Source organism: Piliocolobus tephrosceles, chromosome 2 (genome assembly GCF_002776525.5).
Source record: "Piliocolobus tephrosceles isolate RC106 chromosome 2, ASM277652v3, whole genome shotgun sequence".
NCBI classification, from domain to species: Eukaryota; Metazoa; Chordata; class Mammalia; order Primates; family Cercopithecidae; genus Piliocolobus; species Piliocolobus tephrosceles.
In genome coordinates this window covers 177,868,655-177,888,813 of record NC_045435.1, presented here as the reverse complement: position 1 = coordinate 177,888,813, position 20,159 = coordinate 177,868,655, and the positions used below count along the sequence as shown (strand labels likewise).

The 20,159-nt window shown below is 42.0% G+C and overlaps 1 protein-coding gene across 5 annotated transcripts in view; it reads left to right on the top strand.

Annotated features, from left to right (window-relative positions):
* KCNAB1 (potassium voltage-gated channel subfamily A member regulatory beta subunit 1) overlaps positions 1 to 20,159 on the top strand; it is a 437,512-nt gene that overhangs the window by 414,922 nt on the left and 2,431 nt on the right. For all 5 annotated transcript variants that reach the window (XM_023223335.1, XM_023223336.1, XM_023223333.1 and 2 more), the window contains 2 exons: positions 7,734 to 7,854; positions 15,262 to 15,350. In XM_023223335.1, coding sequence (XP_023079103.1) covers positions 7,734 to 7,854; positions 15,262 to 15,350 — 210 coding nt within the window. The remainder of the gene's footprint in view (positions 1 to 7,733; positions 7,855 to 15,261; positions 15,351 to 20,159) is intronic.

The following is a 20,159-nucleotide window of genomic DNA, read 5'->3' as shown; positions in this document are numbered from 1 at the left end:
GTCCGGGCCAGTGGCCTCTGGCAGGTTCCCCTGAGCCTTCTGGAAGTCTTGGCTCCTGGCCATGTATCAGTCAGCCCTTCGTAATCTGCCTGCCTGGAATATTCTCTTCCTCTAGGGACTGGGGAAAAAGTGACCAATGACCTGATTGGACTTGCAGGGCTCAAATTCCTACATTGTTATTTATTCATATATTAAAGAAAACATTCCGGGCCGGGCGCGGTGGCTTAAGCCTATAATCTCAGCACTTTGGGAGGCTGAGACGGGCGGATCATGAGGTCAGGAGATCGAGACCATCCTGGCTAACACGGTGAAACCCCGTCTCTACTAAAAAATACAAAAAACTAGCTGGGCGTGGTGGTGGGCGCCTGTAGTCCCAGCTACTCGGGAGGCTGAGGCAGGAGAATGGTGTAAACCCGGGAGGGGGAGCTTGCAGTGAGCTGAGATCTGGCCACTGCACTCCAGCCTGGGTGACAGAGCCAGACTCCGTCTCAAAAAAAAGAAAACATTCCATCATTTGAAACTGATAAAATGTAAAATCCCTTTTCTATATAAGAGGGTTCTTATATTATTTCCTTTTCTTGACAAAATAAAATGTAAGCCATAGAGGCTTAATCCATATGAGGCCAACAGTTGTAGCTGAGTACGTTTGACACTTTTTAGTCTGTGTTGGGGGCAGTAGGTTAGAAGGCGAGACTTCAGGAGAGAGATACATAGCAAAGCTTCTATCACTTAAAGCAGTTTCAATTCTGCTCTGAAGCAAAAAGATATTCAAGATCATCGACACAAAATTACCTCCATTCAGGACATCTTGATGACTAATTTATTGGAGAGTACTCCAAACATCTCTCCTTATTAATAACAACATGCCTGTTTTTAAAAACTTGAGAGAATGTGTAATAACATTAGAATCACAAATTACTCTGTATTGTCAAGGGAGAGAAAATACAGGCATTTAAAAAATCAGATAAACCAGAGTCCTTCTAAGAGGAAGTATAAGCCTTATGCAACCTCTTGCATCCATCAGTGCTAAATTATTGGGAAAACAGCTCAAGTCAAGTCTGAACCACCAATCCTTTAATCACTGTGGCTGTGGCCACCATGAGCTTCCCTAATCAGAATATTTTCAAGGCTCTAGGCCTTTGACTTTCCTTTCTGTCTGTAAACAGTTGAGCTTTGCTCGTTTGTTCTCTGAAATAATACAACATAAATATCTCCTAAAGCAAGATGACATGGTCCTATTTCTAGTTTTGTATTATTACAAAAAACAATTATCCCAGAATATTAAATAAGATCTCTCTTCTGAAAATTAAAGATTGTTCTGAAACAAGTCTAAACAAGTCAACAAAGACTAAAAGCATCTTAGGAAAGAAGGTGTAAAAAGAGGAAGGCAAGAAGGGAGTGAAGAAGGACGGAATGGAAGAAGGAAAGCACTGATAATTACAATTTTACTGAATACCTACTATGTGCCAAGCACTGAGCTAAGTGTTTTCATTCAACAACTTTTATTCTCACAAACAGAATGGATACAGGTGACTTTTGGTCAGTTGAGCTAAGCATGGTGTCACATGTTCTTTCAGGGGCTTGCTGACAAATTCCAAGCATTTCTATATAGGCTGAGTGTTTGTTCTCACAATAACCTGCTGAGAGGCAGACCCTTTTCAGATGCAGAAACTAAAACACGAAGACCTTAAATAACAATCCAAGACCATAAACTCATAACAGAAAATGTTGATATTAGAACCCAGGTCTCCTGGCTTTCAGTTAATTATCTCCCTCAAAGACACCTTTATTTCTCTTTAAACCCAGGTTTTTAAGGGAGAAAGAAGTAGCTATGCTGTATTTGGAGTGCATGATTGTCTAACCTTCATCACTGAGAAAAGCTTGTGAACAGCTGAAAAAGCTTTCACAAATTCACTAGTGAAAGGAAAAAGAAAAAAAAAAAAAAAAAAGAAAGTAACAAATATTTGAAGGTGGCTAAGCCCAAAAGCAGCTTGGGAAATATTTCTATTGCTGACTTTTATAAAGTCAACTCTGTATCTACTGGAACATCCTTAACAATAAACATTAAGAGCTCTCAACAGATGAAAGGTGGCTGATCGCAAAGTATGCTTCTTTAGAGCTCTGCAGACTCTCAAGGCTCTGCATTATCAGCCTGAGTGCTTTCGGAGTAATGTATGTGCACTTAGGAAAGCCACTTGAGTATAGTTACCAGAGCAAAAAAATAAAAAATAAAAAGTAAAGGTGGCAAGTATCAGAGCAACCTTAGGAGTGAATGAGGATACCATGAAAGAAAGAAAGAGAAAGAGAAAAGGAAGGACGGAGTGGGGGAGGGAGGGAGGGAAGGAAGGAAGGAAGGAAGGAAGGAAGGAAGGAAGGAAGGAAGGAAGGAAGGAAGGAAGGAAGGAGGGGAAGGAAGGAAAGTTAAATTAAAAGATAGATATCTGGGCAAGTAGATAAATAAATTGGTAACATTCATCTCACCCTAAAAGAGTAAGTAGTTTGTGTTTCACATTGGCTATTGTTATACTGATAAGATTAAGATGTTAATATTTTGCATCTGTTGTAATATTGAACTGCAGTTGAAGGATAAATTAAATCAGCATAAAAAATACCTATCTAGGGCTCTTTTAGAAGGTAATACTACTTTTTCTGGATTTTCTGGGCCCCTCATCTGACCCCACTACTCTAACAATGATTTCTAAATTTGTGTTATCAGCTCTGACTTCACTGCTGAACTGCACAGCACTCCTTCTTTGTGTCTATTAGACATCTCCAAGTAGAAGTCCGATGGGCATCAGTCATGCCTAATGGAATCTATCCTCACCCTCAGAACCTGCCATTCCTTCTTGCTTAACAGTGCCTCCACCCATCCATCTGGTTATCTTGGTCAGAAGCCAAGGCATTATCTCAGACTGCCTCCTTTCCTTCCTTATTCCTGTTCAACAAGGCACCAAATCCTCCAGACTCTATCTTGACTCTAGGATCTATCTTGTGCACAGTCCTTGTTTAGATCTTCATCATTTCTTGTCAGATTTACTATAGCAGCCTCCCATCTGGCCTCTGATTTCCTTCCCTTTCCTCAACAACCCACCATTGTGACCACTTAATCTTTTTAAAATATTAATCTGACCATATCATAACTCTGCTTAAAATCCTCTAATGATTTCCCAATCATTGCTTATAGGACAAAGCCATAACTCCGCAATAAAGCATCATGGAAACTTCCTTGGGATCTAGTTGAGCCTATTTTTTCATTTGTGTCTCCCATATCATACTACTTCATTTTCCATGCAAATGCACTGTATTCTCCTTTGCCTCCCAGAAATGTCCTTCTTTTCATCCTCCTGTGGAACCCCTTCTTATTGTTAAAGGCAAAGCTTGGTTGTCTTCTTCTCTATGAAGACTGTCCTAACTTTACAAAACTGAGCTATTTGTACCTTCTCTATTATTCCATGAATGCTTCTTACAGAGTCTTCTAATTCTCTGGTTGCAAGTAACAAAACTCAATGAAAACTAATCTGATCAGAGAATGGGGACTCTATTGGTTCACAAAGACATCCTTGGGAAGTATGGAGTGGCCTCAGCAATTACTCCATCCATGAACTTGTACATTGTCAGGATTTTTCATCTTCTCTATTTCTCTCTGCTTGTGGGTGTCATTTTCTTATACTACAAATGGGTCTCCTCCATGAGGCCAGAAGCAGGAAAACTGGTGTTTGCAGGTTTGCATTTCTAAAGGCATGTAACCTAAGATAAAAGCGATCTTTTCTTTACCAGCTTCAGTCCAGAGAAGACTGGCCAAGCTTAGGTCATGTGCCACCCTGTGAGATCAATGACAGTGCCTAAAAGGGTAAGGTACTATGCTCAGCTCAGGTTATACACCACTTTGTCATGGCATTTTCCATTAGAAGGCAGTAAAGACATAGCTTGTAAGAAAATCATTGACAGGAGTGGAACCCCAACAACAACAACAAAAAAAACACTTCCCATGTTACTAAGTAATGATTTGTGAATACATCTAGGACAGAAACTGAAACTTTCTCATCTGACTCATCACAGAGCCTGATGAGTACATAAGAGGTACTTAAGTCTTGTTAATTTGATGAGCCATCACCAAATCAATAAAGTCTGATCAAGAGACCAGGTGTACAGCTTTTAAAAAGAAATAAATAGTGCAATAAAATGTATTGGCAGCTCCTCCCTGTTCTTGGCAAAATGCTTTCTAGAAAAATTATAGGCCAGGTGTGGTGGCTCATATTTGTAATCCTAGCACTTTGGGAGGTGGAGATGGGCAGATCGCTTGAGCCGAGGAGTTTGAGACCAGCCTGGGCAAAATGGCGAAACCCTATCTCTACAAAAATACAAAAAATTAGCTAGATATCATGCTCACCTGTAGTCCCAAATACTCAGGAGGCTGAGGTGAGAGGATCACCTGAGCCTGGGAAGTCAAGGCTGCAGTGAGCTGAGATCATGCGATCCTTTCTAAAAAAAAAAAAAAAATTACAAAAGTATGTACCCCTCTGTCAAAGAAAAATAAGAAGCATGCACACCTTGATGAATCAAAGTTGGGGGAGAGAGGTGGTCCAAGTACGTCAAGTGCTCATATAAAGAAACAAAGCATATTATACATTATGGCAAAATTTCAGAAGGCAAGTTTTCAGCTCTAGCATTTTACCTAGAGATCTCAACCTCAATAGTGACTTTGCTTTTGTTTTGAGTCAAAGCCTTTGATGTTTAAGTAGAAATAGCGATCTTGGGTGTTAAATTATTCTAGACAGTGTTCAGAACTGAAATGTGACTGATTCTGTCCATGGCTCCAGTTTCAGCCTGAGTTCAATCCAAGATTAACTAACAACTAATTAGGGATTTGGGGCAAGTCTCACAGACTGTTCTCACCCCAATATCAATACCTATGAAATAGGGACTTATAAAATCATCATAGCATTGGGAGAGAGCAAAGAAATAGGCTAAGAGGAAATTTAGAGTTTTGTAACATACATAAAACTAATAGCCAACTAATCTGTGGAGAAAAGCTCATTCAATTGTCCCGTTGACAAATATTTACTGAGTGTACTCAGACTTTGTGCTGGGTGCTGAGGATACAGGGATGAATGGGACAGTCTCAACCGTCAAGGAGTAGCTCCAGGCCTTGTGAGAGGGACAGACATACGAAGGGGTGAATTATGAAATAATATGAAATCCACAAGCCCTGTGGAGTCCCACAGGACTGCTGACAGAGTCACACTGCATTGGGGAGGAGGTGTCATGATCAATCTGAAAAATGGGAAGCGATTTATTTTGACCCCACAGAACTCTGGTTTCTCTGACTCCTCCCTGACCACCATATTAGCTGAGCCCCTCCTTGCCAGCTACAAGTGTCAGAACTGGAGATGCTGACATGAACAACAAGCCATCCCTGGCTTCTTCCACCTGCTAGGTTTAGAAAAACCAACAAGTAATCAAATCATTGCAGTGCAGTGGGATGATAGAATAGGGCTGGATGAGGAGATTTCACCTTTTGATTCATGGATTACTGCCCAGTCAGCAAGCTGGGTTTATTACTGCCACAAGCACACCCACCTCCAACCTTCCTACAAAACACACTTGTTTGTTTCCGTATTTAATTAATATTTTAATTAAGCCTCATATCCTATCTCTGCTAACACGTTCTCATTCGTAAAGCAGTTAAAGCTGTTTATTTCCAACACACTTTTGTTTCCTTTGGTATGAGGAAAGCAGTATAAAAACTATGCATCTACTTTTTAAAAACCCTAATCTGCTTGAATTTCCATAGGCTAAAGCAACAATGAGATTTATGGTGTTAAAGATGGAGTGATAGGGACTCAACAAATAATTGCTTGATTTTTACTTTTTAATTTGTTTTACTTTTGGAAATCTGTCTCTGAAAATGGTGCGTGTGTATGTGTGTTACACACACATACATATACACACACACACATACGTAGAACTTGTAACCCAATCCTAAAGAAGAGAATGCACTGAATACAAGATTTCAAAAATGGAAAAGTTACAAAAGATTGATAAACCAACCACTCTTTACATGCATGGTATATACTGAAACTCAGAAATGCTAATACTAATAAGAAGCAATTGTTCAAAAAGCAGTTGGCTATTAGTTTTCAATCTTTGTTAGTCTGTTTGAATACATTCAGAGATATTGGTCCCCTGAAAGATGTTATGAAACTTTAGTGAGGATGGGTGATGTTTTTCCCAGGGAGGACACCAAAAGTAAGTTCAGGGACTCTCTGACATAGACAGCACTGGCCCAGGAAGTCTGCCTGGTCCCCAGGCAGTGTCCATTGTTCACAATGTCCACCTCATCACCACTGGCACCAACTGTCATCTCTGGAGAGATGCTTCAGGCCATTCTTCTTTTTGAAGGAGCGGAGGCTTCCCAGAGCTAAGGCTGGGAAAACTTTAGCCATCTCCCCAAGCAGGCTACCAAGTTAGGAGCCAGCCCATAAGCCTTTGAGATTTAGGAGGCAAAACGGGCAGCTTGCCCTTCTCCTTTTCTCATCGGCAAAATAACTCAAAAAATCACAATAAAACATAGTATGGTTACCCTTTTCTTTGGAAATATTGTCTTAGAATGATGAAAAAAAAAATGCTCAAAAAACAAAAGCCAGTAGCCTATTGAAATCACGTGGGTGCAGTGTCCATGTCCCACTGCCTGCTGCAGAGCGTTCTGCGGCCTCTGGGAAGATAAAGATCTGCGATGGCGATTATGTCGCAAATACACACACGAGAGAAAGTCCACATTGCCACACAGTGTGATGATTTTCAATTATTTTCCCTAAAACAGACTAACACTCTTACAAATATTCTTTTCCTCTGGGTGTTGCTGCTTAGTGCTCGCTTTATGTAGAAGAGTCTGTTGTTCCCTTTCTCATAGTAAGAGCAGAGCCTTCTGGAAAGTAGGGCATTGAGAAGTTCTAAAATATTTTTCTCTTTATATTGAGGAAATTAGGTTCATTTTGTAGTCTATAGATCAGGGTCAGTTTCTTCTCATTGGCTTTAAAGAATAGTTTCCTGTTTTGAGTTTCTTTACTTTTTTAAGTTTCAATAGTTATACAATAGGTAATAACATTTGCAAAGTCTTTATCCACTTTAAAATTTTAAAAATCTACTCGGTGTCTATCAGTTATGTCATATCTGCTTCTAGGAAGAAGCTGCAGAAGCTAACAACAAAGCCCTATTATAAAAAGAATAAGAGATTAGCAGTGAATTGAAGGCAAGGGGGAAAAAATAGTCAAACAAAAATGTAAAATGATGGTTTTCTTTGAGCAGAAAGCTTGGCACCCAGTTTTCTTAATAAAAAGGAGACATAATAGATCTTGGTAAAATGTAATGCTTTTTTTTTTTTTTTGCTACATTCTAAAATTGGGCTATCCCAATAAGAAATATGACCTCTTCTATTGGACAAGCTAGGATGTAAGTGCTTATATGTCATGATCAGGGTTATAACAACTTCTATGCAGGCTGATCAACTTGAATGGTGAATATTAGTCAAAATCAATCTGCTTTGAACCAATAAACAAGGAGCAAGATTGTGAGGAACATTTCTTTGCATGAAATCATCCCTGGCAGTGTGAAACATAAGGGTCAAAAAATTCAGAAAATCATCATAAGGTTCACATATTTTATTGAATTACCATTCTTTGACATCAGATCTTTACCAGACGTTAACATTTCAATGTTATGCTTTTCCTCAGTGCTACCAGTGGTTGAAAGAAAGAATTGTAAGTGAAGAAGGGAGAAAACAGCAAAACAAGCTAAAAGACCTTTCCCCAATTGCGGAGCGTCTGGGATGCACACTACCTCAGCTAGCTGTTGGTAAGAAAATTACTAAGCTATGGGGTGGTAGAGGGACTTCTGCTGAGATCATAGTTTTCTATTGCTGAACACACCCTTACCATGATAAAATGTCTTTTGTAGGGACAGATGATCTCTGAAGCATAAACTCCTGCTAAATATAAAGTGAGTTATTTGAGGTTCCCCAGAATTTTCTACACGATAGCAAATTTTTCTTACTTCTTTCCCCTTGCCAGTTTAAATGAGAACGTGTCAGTGATAACACACACTATCACAGATGTCAGGGGTGAACTGTGTAGTGACATCCATTTCTTCTGGCTCCAGTTTCTGTCTCTGTTGAAAACTAAGCCAGGGTTGGTTAGAGGCTGAGATACAGGACTGTTACAGGCCCAAGGCTACTGCCACATGAAAAGCTGATCCTAGAGAAATAGTTTCACCCTGAAACTTCTTGAAGGCCATAAAAATTGTCCTTCTAATGCTGTGGAGTCCATGAAAGGTCATGATTGCTGGTAACAATCGAAAAACCACATGCACTGTTTGAGAGAAAGATAATATGAACCACATTCAATCATGGGTGTTTCAGTCAACAATGGACCACATATATGTAGGTGGACCCATAAGATTATAATGGAGCTGAAAAATTACTATTGCCTGGTGATGTTGTAGCTGTCCTAAGGTCCTAGTGCAATGAATTACTTGTGTGTTTGTGGTCATGCTGGTATAAACAAGCCTACTACACTGCCAGTAATCTAAAAGTCTAGCACACACAATTATCTATAGTACATAATACTTGATAATGATAATAAATGACCATGTTACTGGTTTATGTATTTACTATACTATACCTTTCATCTTTAGAGTGTTACTCCTTCTACTTACTAGAAAAAAAAAAAAGTTAACTGTAAAACGGCCTCATGCAGGCCCTTCTCCTGAAGGGTGTTCCCAAAAGAGGAATTATGATCACAGGAGATGACAGCTCCATGTGTGTTACTGTCCCTGAAGACTTCTCAGAGGAACAAGATGTGGAGGTGGAACATAGTGATGGCCCTGACCCTGTGTAGGCCAAGGCTAATGAGTGTGTCTGTGTCTTAGTTTGTAACAAATAAAGAAGTTTAAAAAGCTAAAAACACACTTTTTAAAAATGAAAAAAAGCTTATAACGATATAAAGAAAATACTTTTGTACAGCTATACAATGTGTTTGTGTTTTAAGCTATGTTATTACAAATAAGTTGAAAGGTTTTTTTTGTTTGTTTTTTGTTTTGAGACAGTCTCGCTCTGTCGCCCAGACTGGAGGGCAGTGGCGTGATCTCAGCTCACTGCAACCTCCGTCTCCCGGGTTCAAGCGATTCTCCTGCCTCAGCCTCCTGAGTAGCTGCTATTACAGGTGCACACCACCACACCCAGCTAATTTTTGTATTTTTAGTAGTGACAGGGTTTCACCATGTTGGTCAGGCTGGTCTCTAACTCCTGACCTTGTGATCCACCCGCCTTGGCCTCCCAAAGTGCTGGGATTACAGGCATGAGCCACCGTGCCCAGCCAAAAGTTTAAATTAAAAGTTTATAAAGTAAAAATGTTGGCCGGGCGAGGTGGCTCATGCCTGTAATCCCAGCACTTTATTTAGGAGGCCGAGGCGGGCGGATCACGAGGTCAGGAGATTGAGACCATCCTGGCTAACACAGTGAAACCCCATCTCTACTAAAAATACAAAAAAATGAGCCAGGTGTGGTGGCGGGCGCCTGTAGTCCCAGCTACTCGGGAGGCTGAGGCGGAGAATGGCGTGAACCCGGGCGGCGGAGCTTGCAGTGAGCCAAGATCGCGCCATTGCACTCCAGCCTGGGTGACAGAGCGAGACTCCGTCTCAAAAAAAAAAAAAAAAAAAAAAAGTTACAGTTAGCTAATGTTAGTTTATTATTGAAGAAAGAAAAATCTTAAAAATAAATTTAGTGTAGCCTAAGTGCACAGTGTTTACAAAGTCTATGGTAGTGTACAAGAATGTCCTAGGCCTTCACATTCACTCACCACTCACTCACTGACTCACCCAAAGCACCTCCCAGTCCTGCAAGCTCCAGTCATGGTAAGTGCCCTACACAGGTATACTATTTTATACCATATTTTTACTATACCTTTTCTATGTTTAGATACACAACACCATGTGTTACAACAGCCTACAGTATTCAGTACAGTAACATGCTGTACAGATTTGGAGCCTAGGACCAATAGGCTATGCCATATTGCCTAGATTTGCAGTAGGCTATACCAACTAGGTTTGCATAAGAACCTTGTGATGTTCACACAATAAGGAAAATACCTAACAATGCATTTCTCAGAACGTGTCCCTGTCGCTATGGGATGCATAACTGTATCTTATTTTCAATTTTCTAGTGACCACATTAAAACATTAAAATGAAACCAGTGAAATTTTAAAAATGGATTTTCTTTAACCCAATATAGCCAAAATAGTATTTCAACATGTAATAAATATTAAAAATTATTGAGATATTTTACTTTTGTTTTCTACAAATCTTTGAAATCCAGCATATATTTTATACCTAGAGCAAGCACATTCCAATTCAGGCTAGACACATGTTGCATGTTGCATGCTCAATAGCCACATGCTGCCAAAGGCTACACACTGGGCAGAAAAGCACTGAGACTTCTGGTTCCCGTACTAGGGGATGTTTGTCAGGTTCTATGGTAAGCACCTCAGGCTCACTCTCACTGTCTTGTCTCCTTCATCATCAAAACAATCCGCTGAGGTCTATACTATTACTAGTCACATTTTACAGATGCTAGTGGAGGATTTTTCTATTACTATCTCCACTTATAAATGAAGAAATGCGATAAAAAAAGTTCATGTGGTAGCTATGAGAAAGGAATAAAATGGGTGTTGAGTCTAGACAAAAAAAAAAAAAAAAAAAAAAAAAAAAACCTAAAAGTTAAGAAATAGCAGGAATTGGGACAAATCAGAAACACTAACCCAATGAGATAAAAAGCTCAAGATAAGCTCTATGCAAATAAAATAATTTAATAGAATATTTGTTGGTAGCTTGACTTTTCAGAGGTTGGGAGGCAGAGAAATGTTAGTTGCAATTAACAGTCATAGAAAGATAGAAATGGGAGGTGGTTTTAGAAGGAGGGGGAAATGCCATGTACCTAAGTATATGTATGACTGTTGCTTTAATCCTTTCTTCAAAAAAATAAAATAAAATAAAACAATGTATTTAATGTTTTTACTTAGCAACCCTACAGCTTTAACAAGCACAGTAAAACATATTAGCTATTTGACAATAGGCAAGTTACTTAACCTGATAACAATTTTCTTATCTGTAAAATGGGTATTATAATAATACATATCTTACAAACTAGTTGAGTAAAGGGAAATTATATATATAAAGCAAAAAGTAGGCTCAGTGAGTGCTAATAAATATGATAATGTTCTTGCAAAGAGTAGACATGCAAAACTTGAAATTCTGTCTGCTCTTAGCCATGGCATGCAATCAGAGTAATACGCAGAGAAACATATTCTGCACAATCATAAATATGGTTTTTAGATAGCAACATGAAGTATTAAACTTAGCCCTGAAAGACAGGGAAGAACATTGCCTTTCTAGAGAGGAAATCTTTACAAGATTTAGACTCTCATTAGATATTAGATATACATGAAATACCTTCTTTACGGGGTCAGAATTTAAATTAAAACATGCTTTTTTCCCTGTTTCCTCCCTCTATTCCCTCAGATGTCTTTCTCACCTGTCACTTCTTTCTTTGTAAATAAATAATTTTGTTTATAGCCACAAAACTCTCAGAATCAAAAGGGAAATTATTTCCAGGCATGTTATCTTTGGTCTGCTAGTGTGGGAGAGGGGAGAACCTCCAGCAGGAAGCAAACTACTTGAACCCAACTGTGTGCCTGCTCCCCAAGTCACACAGGTATACTGGAGCCAGCATTCACACTTTGTTCTTAGTGAACACTCTGGACATACTTGCTGGTGACACTTGGTTAGAGGTGCTAATTATCTAGAATCAGCTGCAGTTGCTACCATGGAGTTGACCAGCTCTGCCCAGTGGGTTCTCCTGTGCCCTACAGGCCCATTAGGGGAATCAGCTGTTGATGACCTCGCGTCGTCAGGTAGTTTATGGGCAATAATTTGCCTAGAATCTGCTTTGTCCTCAGAACTACTTTTAAGGCCAAAAACAGTTCTCAGTGCAAAGCAGGAAATAATGCAGTCAAAAAAAAGAGAGAAAGATTGGATTGGTACTTTTATAGAGCACTGTTTCGTATTTTGCCCATGTGGAAATTCAGTGATTACCATAAAAGGCCTGGACATGGTAACAGCTTAAGAGTATCCGTTGACAATATGGCTGTCCAAATGGGGGCAGAAGATGTGCTTGGGGATATCCATCAATCATCCATGCCTACGTTTATTCAACAAACATTTAATAAGTTCCTACTTTGTGCAAGACACTGGGCTGGTGGCTGAGCATCCAAATGCAAGTAAGACACATCTCACAGCCTGGTAGGCAAGTCAAGCAAGTAGACAGATCATTTTAATACAGGTCATAATACTGAGAAGGGAACAGAGGATTAGGGAATTAGAGTAGGAGCTTGGAATTCAGGGAAGTACTTTAGGAGCAGGCAATACCTTTGGGAAATCTCAAATGATAAACAGATATTAGTGAGGCGAAAAGAAAGGGGAAGGCAAAAGGACATTCCAGGCAAAAGGAACAGCTTAAGCAATATGCCCCAGAAGGAAGGGAGAGGAAGAGGAGAAAAGCAGCAAGATGCTTGGGGATGGAGAGGATTTAAAGACAGGTGAGTGTTCCTGAAGAACGAAGTTCAAGGTAGGGAGCCATGAAGCTGCAGAGGTAGGCTAGAAAATAAGGTTTTCCAAGGTAAGAATTAAGAACCTCAGGCCCAACTAGGAAAGTGATATGATCAGATTTGTGTTTTTAGAGACTGCTGCTGGCTGGATGAGAGCTGTATGGGGAAAATATAAGGGGGTAATTCAAGCAAGAGGTAGGAAAACCAGTTATCCAGGAGAGAGATGATGAGGGCTTGAGTGAGGGCAGCAGTGACTGAGATGGAGAAGACAGCTGAACCAAAGCAGTCATTGTCAAACTGAGCCCTGTATCCACACAATGGAATACTCTTTAGCAACAAAAAGAAATGGTGTACGGATACATGCTGCAACATGGAAAAACCTAGAAAATATATGCTTAAGTGAAAACCAGACACAAACGACCACTTATTGTTTGATTCCATTTAGATGAAATGTCCAGAAAAGACAAATCTGGAGACAAAAAGTAGATCAGTGGTTGCCTCGTACTTGAGGTAGGGATCTTACTAGGGTGATGGAAAGGTTATAAAACTGGATTAAAAATAGTGAAGGTTGCATATTAAAAATGGTGGTTTGTAAATTTATAAAAAAATATTTAATGTACAACTAAAATGGGTAAAATTTTTGATGGGTAAATTTTACCTCAATAAAGTTGGTTTAAAAAACAAAACAAAAAAGAGCACGGTCCCAGATCAGCAGCATCAGCATAAGCATTACCTAGGAGTGTGTTAACAATGAACAGACGGCACCCCAGAACTTCTGAATCAGAAACTCAGGGGGTGAGCCACAACAGTGGGTGTTTCACAGGCCCTCGGGATGATTCTGACACATACCAAAGTTTGAAAACCACTTGATTAGAGGAATATTTAGGAGGAATAATTAACTGGACTTAGCAGTTAAAAGGGAAAAGGGGGTCGGAAAAGGACAGTTCTTAAAGATTACTCCCAGGTTTCCAGATTGGGGAGCCACATTGCTGGTGATGCCCCCAAATGTGATTGGGAATGCAAGAGGGCCAGGCATCATAGCAAGAAGTTTGCGGTGCCTGTGGGGCATCTCGCAGGAAGGCCCAGCAGACACTGCATCTAATCCAGCAACACTGAGTTCCAGGCAGCTAAGGACTCAGAAGTCCACCGTAACCACCAGGAGGCTCCTGGAGACCTTAGCTCTGGGACACAGCAAGAAGGTGACTGGGATGTGAAGAAGGTCAGTAAGGGAATCTGAACTGACCTTTTAGAAGTTTAAGAGGGGAAGAAGGTTGGGGAAGTACCTAAGCAGGTAAAAAGGGTCAGAGGAAGCTTATTTTAGAATGGGAGAAATTTTAGCATGTTTTATTGACAGAAAGACATAGTGAGAAATTTTGAAATGGGGTGGTGGGGGCAGTGGAATCACGTATGAATCAAGTCCAAGAAAAGGCAAAAAGGAGATGGCTCCAAGGCAGAGTTTGGTCTTTGACAGAAACCGCACACATCCTCTTCTGAAACTGGAGGATATGGATGTGGATTCTTATGCGGTAGAAGAGTGGGGAATTAAGGAATATTCCAACAGAGGGACTTGATTTTCTGTAGACATTGGGACAAGGTCATCTAGTAAGAGTGAGGGGTCAGGGGTTGATGGAATGGTTTAAGAGTACAGGTTTAAAGTCATTTTTTGGGAAAAGAAAGATGACCAAGGGCAAAAATGAGGCTGACCAGGCTGGCTGAAGCCAGCTGGGAGGGAAGACGTGAATGCACAAGGGCACCAGACCATGAACTGTGAGATTCTCTCCAGCACGCTCAGCCGCCCTGAAGTAGAAGCCAAAAACACAGATGCAGTACTGATGGGGATCTGCTAAGGAAGCAGAGGAAGTGAAGGGTGTGAGGGTTTGTAAGAGAGTAATTTAGATCATCAACACGGGATGAATCTTGGGTTAGGAAGAAAGGGAGGTCCAGAGAGGGCTGCCAGGTAGGTGGGAACCAAGGAACCAGAAAACTAGAGTCTACAAGGGCTACAAGCAACAGATGTGGAAAAGTGAGACCATGAATACGATGGAAAGACAGGAGGTTGTGGGTCAAGGTAGAAACAGGAATCGAGCCATCTGCTGGTGAGCAATGTTAGGTGTTTCCAGGAACAATGTGTTTCTAGGGTGGGTAGCTGGACTGAATACCCCAGTTGTGGTGACAAGGCCTTATGTGGAAAGCAAAAAGGCCTTAAGCCCTGAGCCAACCCAAATGCATTCAGTGTTAACTAAGGGACATATAGTAGGCTAGGGATTGGAAAACCAACGGAGAAGCAAGAAAGACAGCAAGTGCATCTGTGTTTTCTGCTTCTACTTGAGGGCAACTGAGCATGCTGGAGAGAATCTTACAATCCATGATCCGATGCCTCTGTGCATTCCCATCTCCCCTCCCAGGTGGGCTTTGACAGGTTCTGTCAAATCTTCTACACAACAGGGGGTGCTGCTCAGGTTTTTAATCCTAGGAAGCACTGTACATCCTCCACAAAAGGAGTTAATAAATTTTGGTTGCAACAAACGGCTGTAGCAGGTGTTTATAAGCTAATCAGTGATTGGAAGTGCTTTGATAACCTGACCCAGTGTCCTCTCCTCCCAGCGTGGTGCCTGAGAAATGAAGGTGTGAGTTCTGTGCTCCTGGGATCATCCACCCCTGAACAACTCATTGAAAACCTTGGTGCCATTCAGGCAAGTATTGCAACCCCTTCCAACAAACACCAGGGAATTTAATGGTGCCTTTGAGGCTATCTCCAGGCAGTGTCCGACTCTGCCCCACTCCATCCTGCTGGGTGGGGCAAGAGTAGGGGGAACAAAGGCAAAGAACACTTTCCCAGTACATGGATCCAGGGTTGTCCTCTGCCTTTGAACAGGCAGTATTCCCAAAGTTCATTTCTCGGGATGGTTTGTTTCTGTGGAAGAGTGCATTCTAGTGTTATACCCGGCAACTGACTTCCCAGGCCTCGCCATAAAAGCCTGGCTGATAACTTGCTTGGAAATTTAAGTCACAGGGCAATATACATACATCATTTACTCATTTGTTCTTCCCACAAATATTGCCCACCTGCTGTGTGCTGAGCCTCTTCTTTCTGTTCGCTGAGCATCTTGTATTCCCCCTCCCGTGATAACTTTTATGCTAATGTAGTATAACTGCCTGTCTCTCCTGCTAGACTGCAAGCCCTCTGAGGTCAGAGGCCTGTGTCTTTGCTTTTCCACCGGTTTTCCAGTTCCTAGGGTACTTACCACATGTTCCTTAGTTAACACTCAAGATCTATTGAATAATATTTGCCATGTTTTAAGAGAAATGGGCTCAAAATTCTATTTTGGACTTCCAGGATCACATCTCCCTAGAAGCAAATTTAGGAGGCCCATCCCCATTCCCTATGCCATGAGGATGGCCGCTGGTTCAGGGCACTAGATGGGGCCTGCAGCTGTATTCTGGGGAGCCTGTAGTGGCAGTGGGTGAGTTGAAAGGATGTTCCTGGGAACTCTAAGGAGAGGGGTGGAGTTTAGTATCTATTGTGACCACCTCCTTTCCCCAAAGGCCACAGCTGGTCCTGAGCCTGTCCTCCTCTCAACTCTGCTAAAAGCCCTAGGAATGATCCTGCCCGCAATTCTTGCCACTACCTGCTAAAACAAGAAAGGTTGTCTATTTTTCTCCTGCTCATGGGAGGAAAAGAACTGTCTCACAGCTTCTTCCCTATCTACCTGTCCTTGCAACAAGCACATAGCCCTGTTACCATTCCCAAAAGGAAACAGGTGGAGGTAGGGACAAACATATGATTTAAAATCCTTTTTAAAAACAGCCCAGAACACCGTGGAATAAATGGTATAGATCCGCTGCCCACTCCCCTAACCTTTCTTAGGGCTGTGCAGCTGTGTAATCACCTCTGCCTCTCTGCTTCTAACAACTCCCATATCCAGCCCTGTAACTCCTACTGGATTCTGTGAGGTTCCCTGTATCTACATGAGGAATTATCCCTCTTATGAATGCCACCTCTCATTTTCATTTATGACTCTGGGAAAAGATAAGGGTACACAGTGATGAGGGGACAGAACAGTTTGTACAAAAAGAACTGAATTTCAATCCAATGATTTCAGTTTCACTAATATTTATGGAGCACTTAATTCTGTGTCTGGCATCATGCTAGGTGGTGGGAGGACTGAGATGGGTAACAGGACCCGGCCTTCAAAGAGCTCATGTGTTGGCTGAGAAACAGTGAATTAAAAACTCTATCCCTTAATTCATTCAACAGATCTTTGAGAGCCTACTGTATACCAGGTACCCACAGGAAAGAAGAATAACACTGTCTAACCTTCAAGGGGTTTTTTACATGCCAGTAGGAGAGACAGATAAATATACAAAATGATTTCAGGTTGTGAAAAGGGCCATTAAGTAAATAAATGTTTATTTTACTGAGACTGAGAAATGGGTGAGCCTATTTTAAATGTCTTTGCAAAAAGCCCCTCTGGAATATGTTTATTCTGAGGACTTCGCATGCCTTCATTTTTTACATTCTTTGACAACGATTCACATGCCTTCGCACAGCATGTGAAGAGTCCAGGAAAGTGCATTCCAGGGACAGGGAAGAGCAGTGGAAAGGCCCTGAGATGGGAAGGACCTTGACTTTTCCCAGGAACTGTCAGCTAAGGCCAATGTGGTCAACATGTAGTTGAGCACAGGGACAGCAGCTGCAGTGATGAGGAGAGACAGGCAGGGCCAGGTCTCACAGGACACCATGGGTTACAGTTCATGCTACATGTGACAAGTCCTTGTGGAGGGTTTTAAGAGGAGGGACATGCTCCTGTTTGAATGTCTGAAGGTCACTCTGGCTGCTGTGCGGAAAGTAGAATGAAGGGCAAGGGCAGTCATCCAGGCAAGAGGCGATGGTGGCTTGAATGAGGGTAGTGGCCATGGAGGGGGAGAGAAGTGCATGGATTCTGCAGGTTTGAGAAAGAGAGACACCATGGCTTGGCAGAAGAGGGAGGAATTGAGGATTCTTACCATGCTATTACTGGGAGATCACTGCCACTCCTGGGGGCAGTCGTAGTGCCTGGGGATGGCATATGAGGCAAGTCTCGGGCTGAGTTTTAAAAGCTGTGGAAGTAGACAAGGCAACTGACGGGGAAGGAGACACTTTCAGAGGAAAAGTCTTGAGCAATTTTTCTTCCCAAAACATTTCCTCCCTAGCAAGGCTTTGGCTTGCAGCAGGATGAGGCTTTGCCTGTTCTAAAAGGGACATTATCCATGCAGCAAGGGTGGTACCATTGTGGGTTTACCAGTCCTCCCCTGTTCTACTCCACCTCCCACTACGCAGCACTGAAGTCCACCCAAGACATGGTGAAGAGCAGACTGGATGACTAGGGGTGCCCAGCAGTGGTGGGACTGGTTGCAGAAGGATGGAAAACATGGAGCACCAGTTGTTGTAAGAAAATATTTCTAGTAGGCTGGGAAGGCAGATGCTTCAAGGGATGCCATGTGCCTAGGGTGTGCGGGAATGAAGGGGTGTATATAAATCAGAGCCCGACAGGTGGGAGAGACAACAGGAGAAACCACAGCTGCAGGCAGCCAGCCTTCACCCACACAGGTTCCATCCTCCCCACTCCCACCGAAAAGGTGGGAGAACCGCCTCTCCCCGTCCTCCCCACATGCCTTAAAACCCTTCTGAGACTCCCCATCACCCACTCAGAGAAGGCCAGGCTCCACAGCAGTCGGGCCTCATGACTCCCCACCACACCTCCCTGGAATCTGAATCCTCAGCCATCCTGAACCACTCAGAGCCTCGGCGATAGCAGTGACCCTCTGCCTACAAACTGACCACTACCCCAGCCTAGCAAAATCCTCCTCCACCCCCAAGTTCCAGATCAACAGGAACCGAATCCTGGGAGGACTTTCACTAATGCCCAGCCAGCCCCAGCAACGTTAGCCAGACCTTCCCTCACCCACCACCTATCCCAGGCATTGTAACATCAAGTTTGCAAAACTAGTAGCCTGTGGGGTGTTTGTAAAATCTGTAGTAGTTTACAATGTTTTAAAGTGGGGCTTCTCTTGAAAATTCTGGTCTTGCGATACTACATCTTGTTTTATGCAAGTACTTTTATGGTTTCGTTTTTCTAATGTCTAAATCTCTTTCCTATCAAAAATTTGTTTTGGTGTAATGAATGAAGGATTTTTCTCCTCACATGGCTAACCCGCTGTATTTTAGACAAAAAAAAAAAAAAAAAAAAAAAAAATCCAACAAATCCAGTTTCTAGGTTTTTGGTCTCATTATTACAATCTCATTTTAAATAACACATTAGCTGTTTGGACACTGAAATTCCAGAGCTAGTGGGAAATCAAATTCTTGCTTCAGCTTCACAGTAAAACATTAACCAGAATGAAGTTTCCCAGGCTGGCAGCTCTACTATTTTCCCAAACCCTAAGGCTTCTGAGGATAGCACTTGAGTGGAGACAAGGTCACCTTGGCCAGCAGGATTGCAGCAAAGGAAGAATGAGGTTGAAACCTCAGAACTGGTCGTCAGAATTGTATTTCACCACAGTCTCCACACCGGGTCAGACTTTTCCAGTGAGAAAGTCTGCCTTTGTCCCTTGTCTTATGGTGTAATGTGTATCCTTGGCCCACTTCTCACAATAAATGCTAGCCTTGAATGAGCTCATCCTTTCCCGGGGCTTCAATCAGCATGTCGGTGCAAATGACTCACAAACCCTCAACTCCAGCCCTCCGGCAACTACTAAGCTCCACAGCTGCACGTGCAGCTGCTCAGTCACTCCTAGGTGGCTACTCCACAGGCACCTTACACTCAACACATCCTACTCCCTCCCAACTTCTTATTCCCCAAACTACTTCCCTTTGGTTTCTAATCTCAATAATCAACACCAAGATTCTTCTAGTTACTCAGTCTTGAAACCACCATCATCACCCAAAATGTCTCTCAGGTCTACTTTTCTTTTCTGCTCCACTGCCCTAGTGAAGGCCTTATTGCCCGGCTTGGATTGTAATACATACCTAACATCTGTGTCCCCTTTCAACCTCCTCCAACTCATCCTTCAAACTACCTCCAGGTGTCTGATGGGGTTACTCCTAGATCAGAAGTCCTGACAGGTTCCCCACTGCCTAAAGTAGGGATTCCATAAAATGGCATTTAAGGCCTTCCACACTCTTATCCCGTTCTGACCATCCATATCCTGTTTTACCATCCCCACAACTACACTAATCACTGTACATCATCACTCCAGTTCATTTTTCCATGCTATTCCATCTACCTGGGATGCCTGTTAAACCCCAGCCATCCTTCACCAGGGTTCAGGCCACCAGTCAGAATAAATCTCTCCTCGGTCTCTAGACCTGTGCTGTGCGCTACCATAGTTCTAGCCACATGTGGCTACTGTGTGCGTGAAAGATGGCGAGTCCAGAGATGTGCTTTAAGTGTAACATGTTCACAAGATGTGACTTAGTACCAAAAACAACTGTCAAGTATCTTTTCTATATTGATTACATG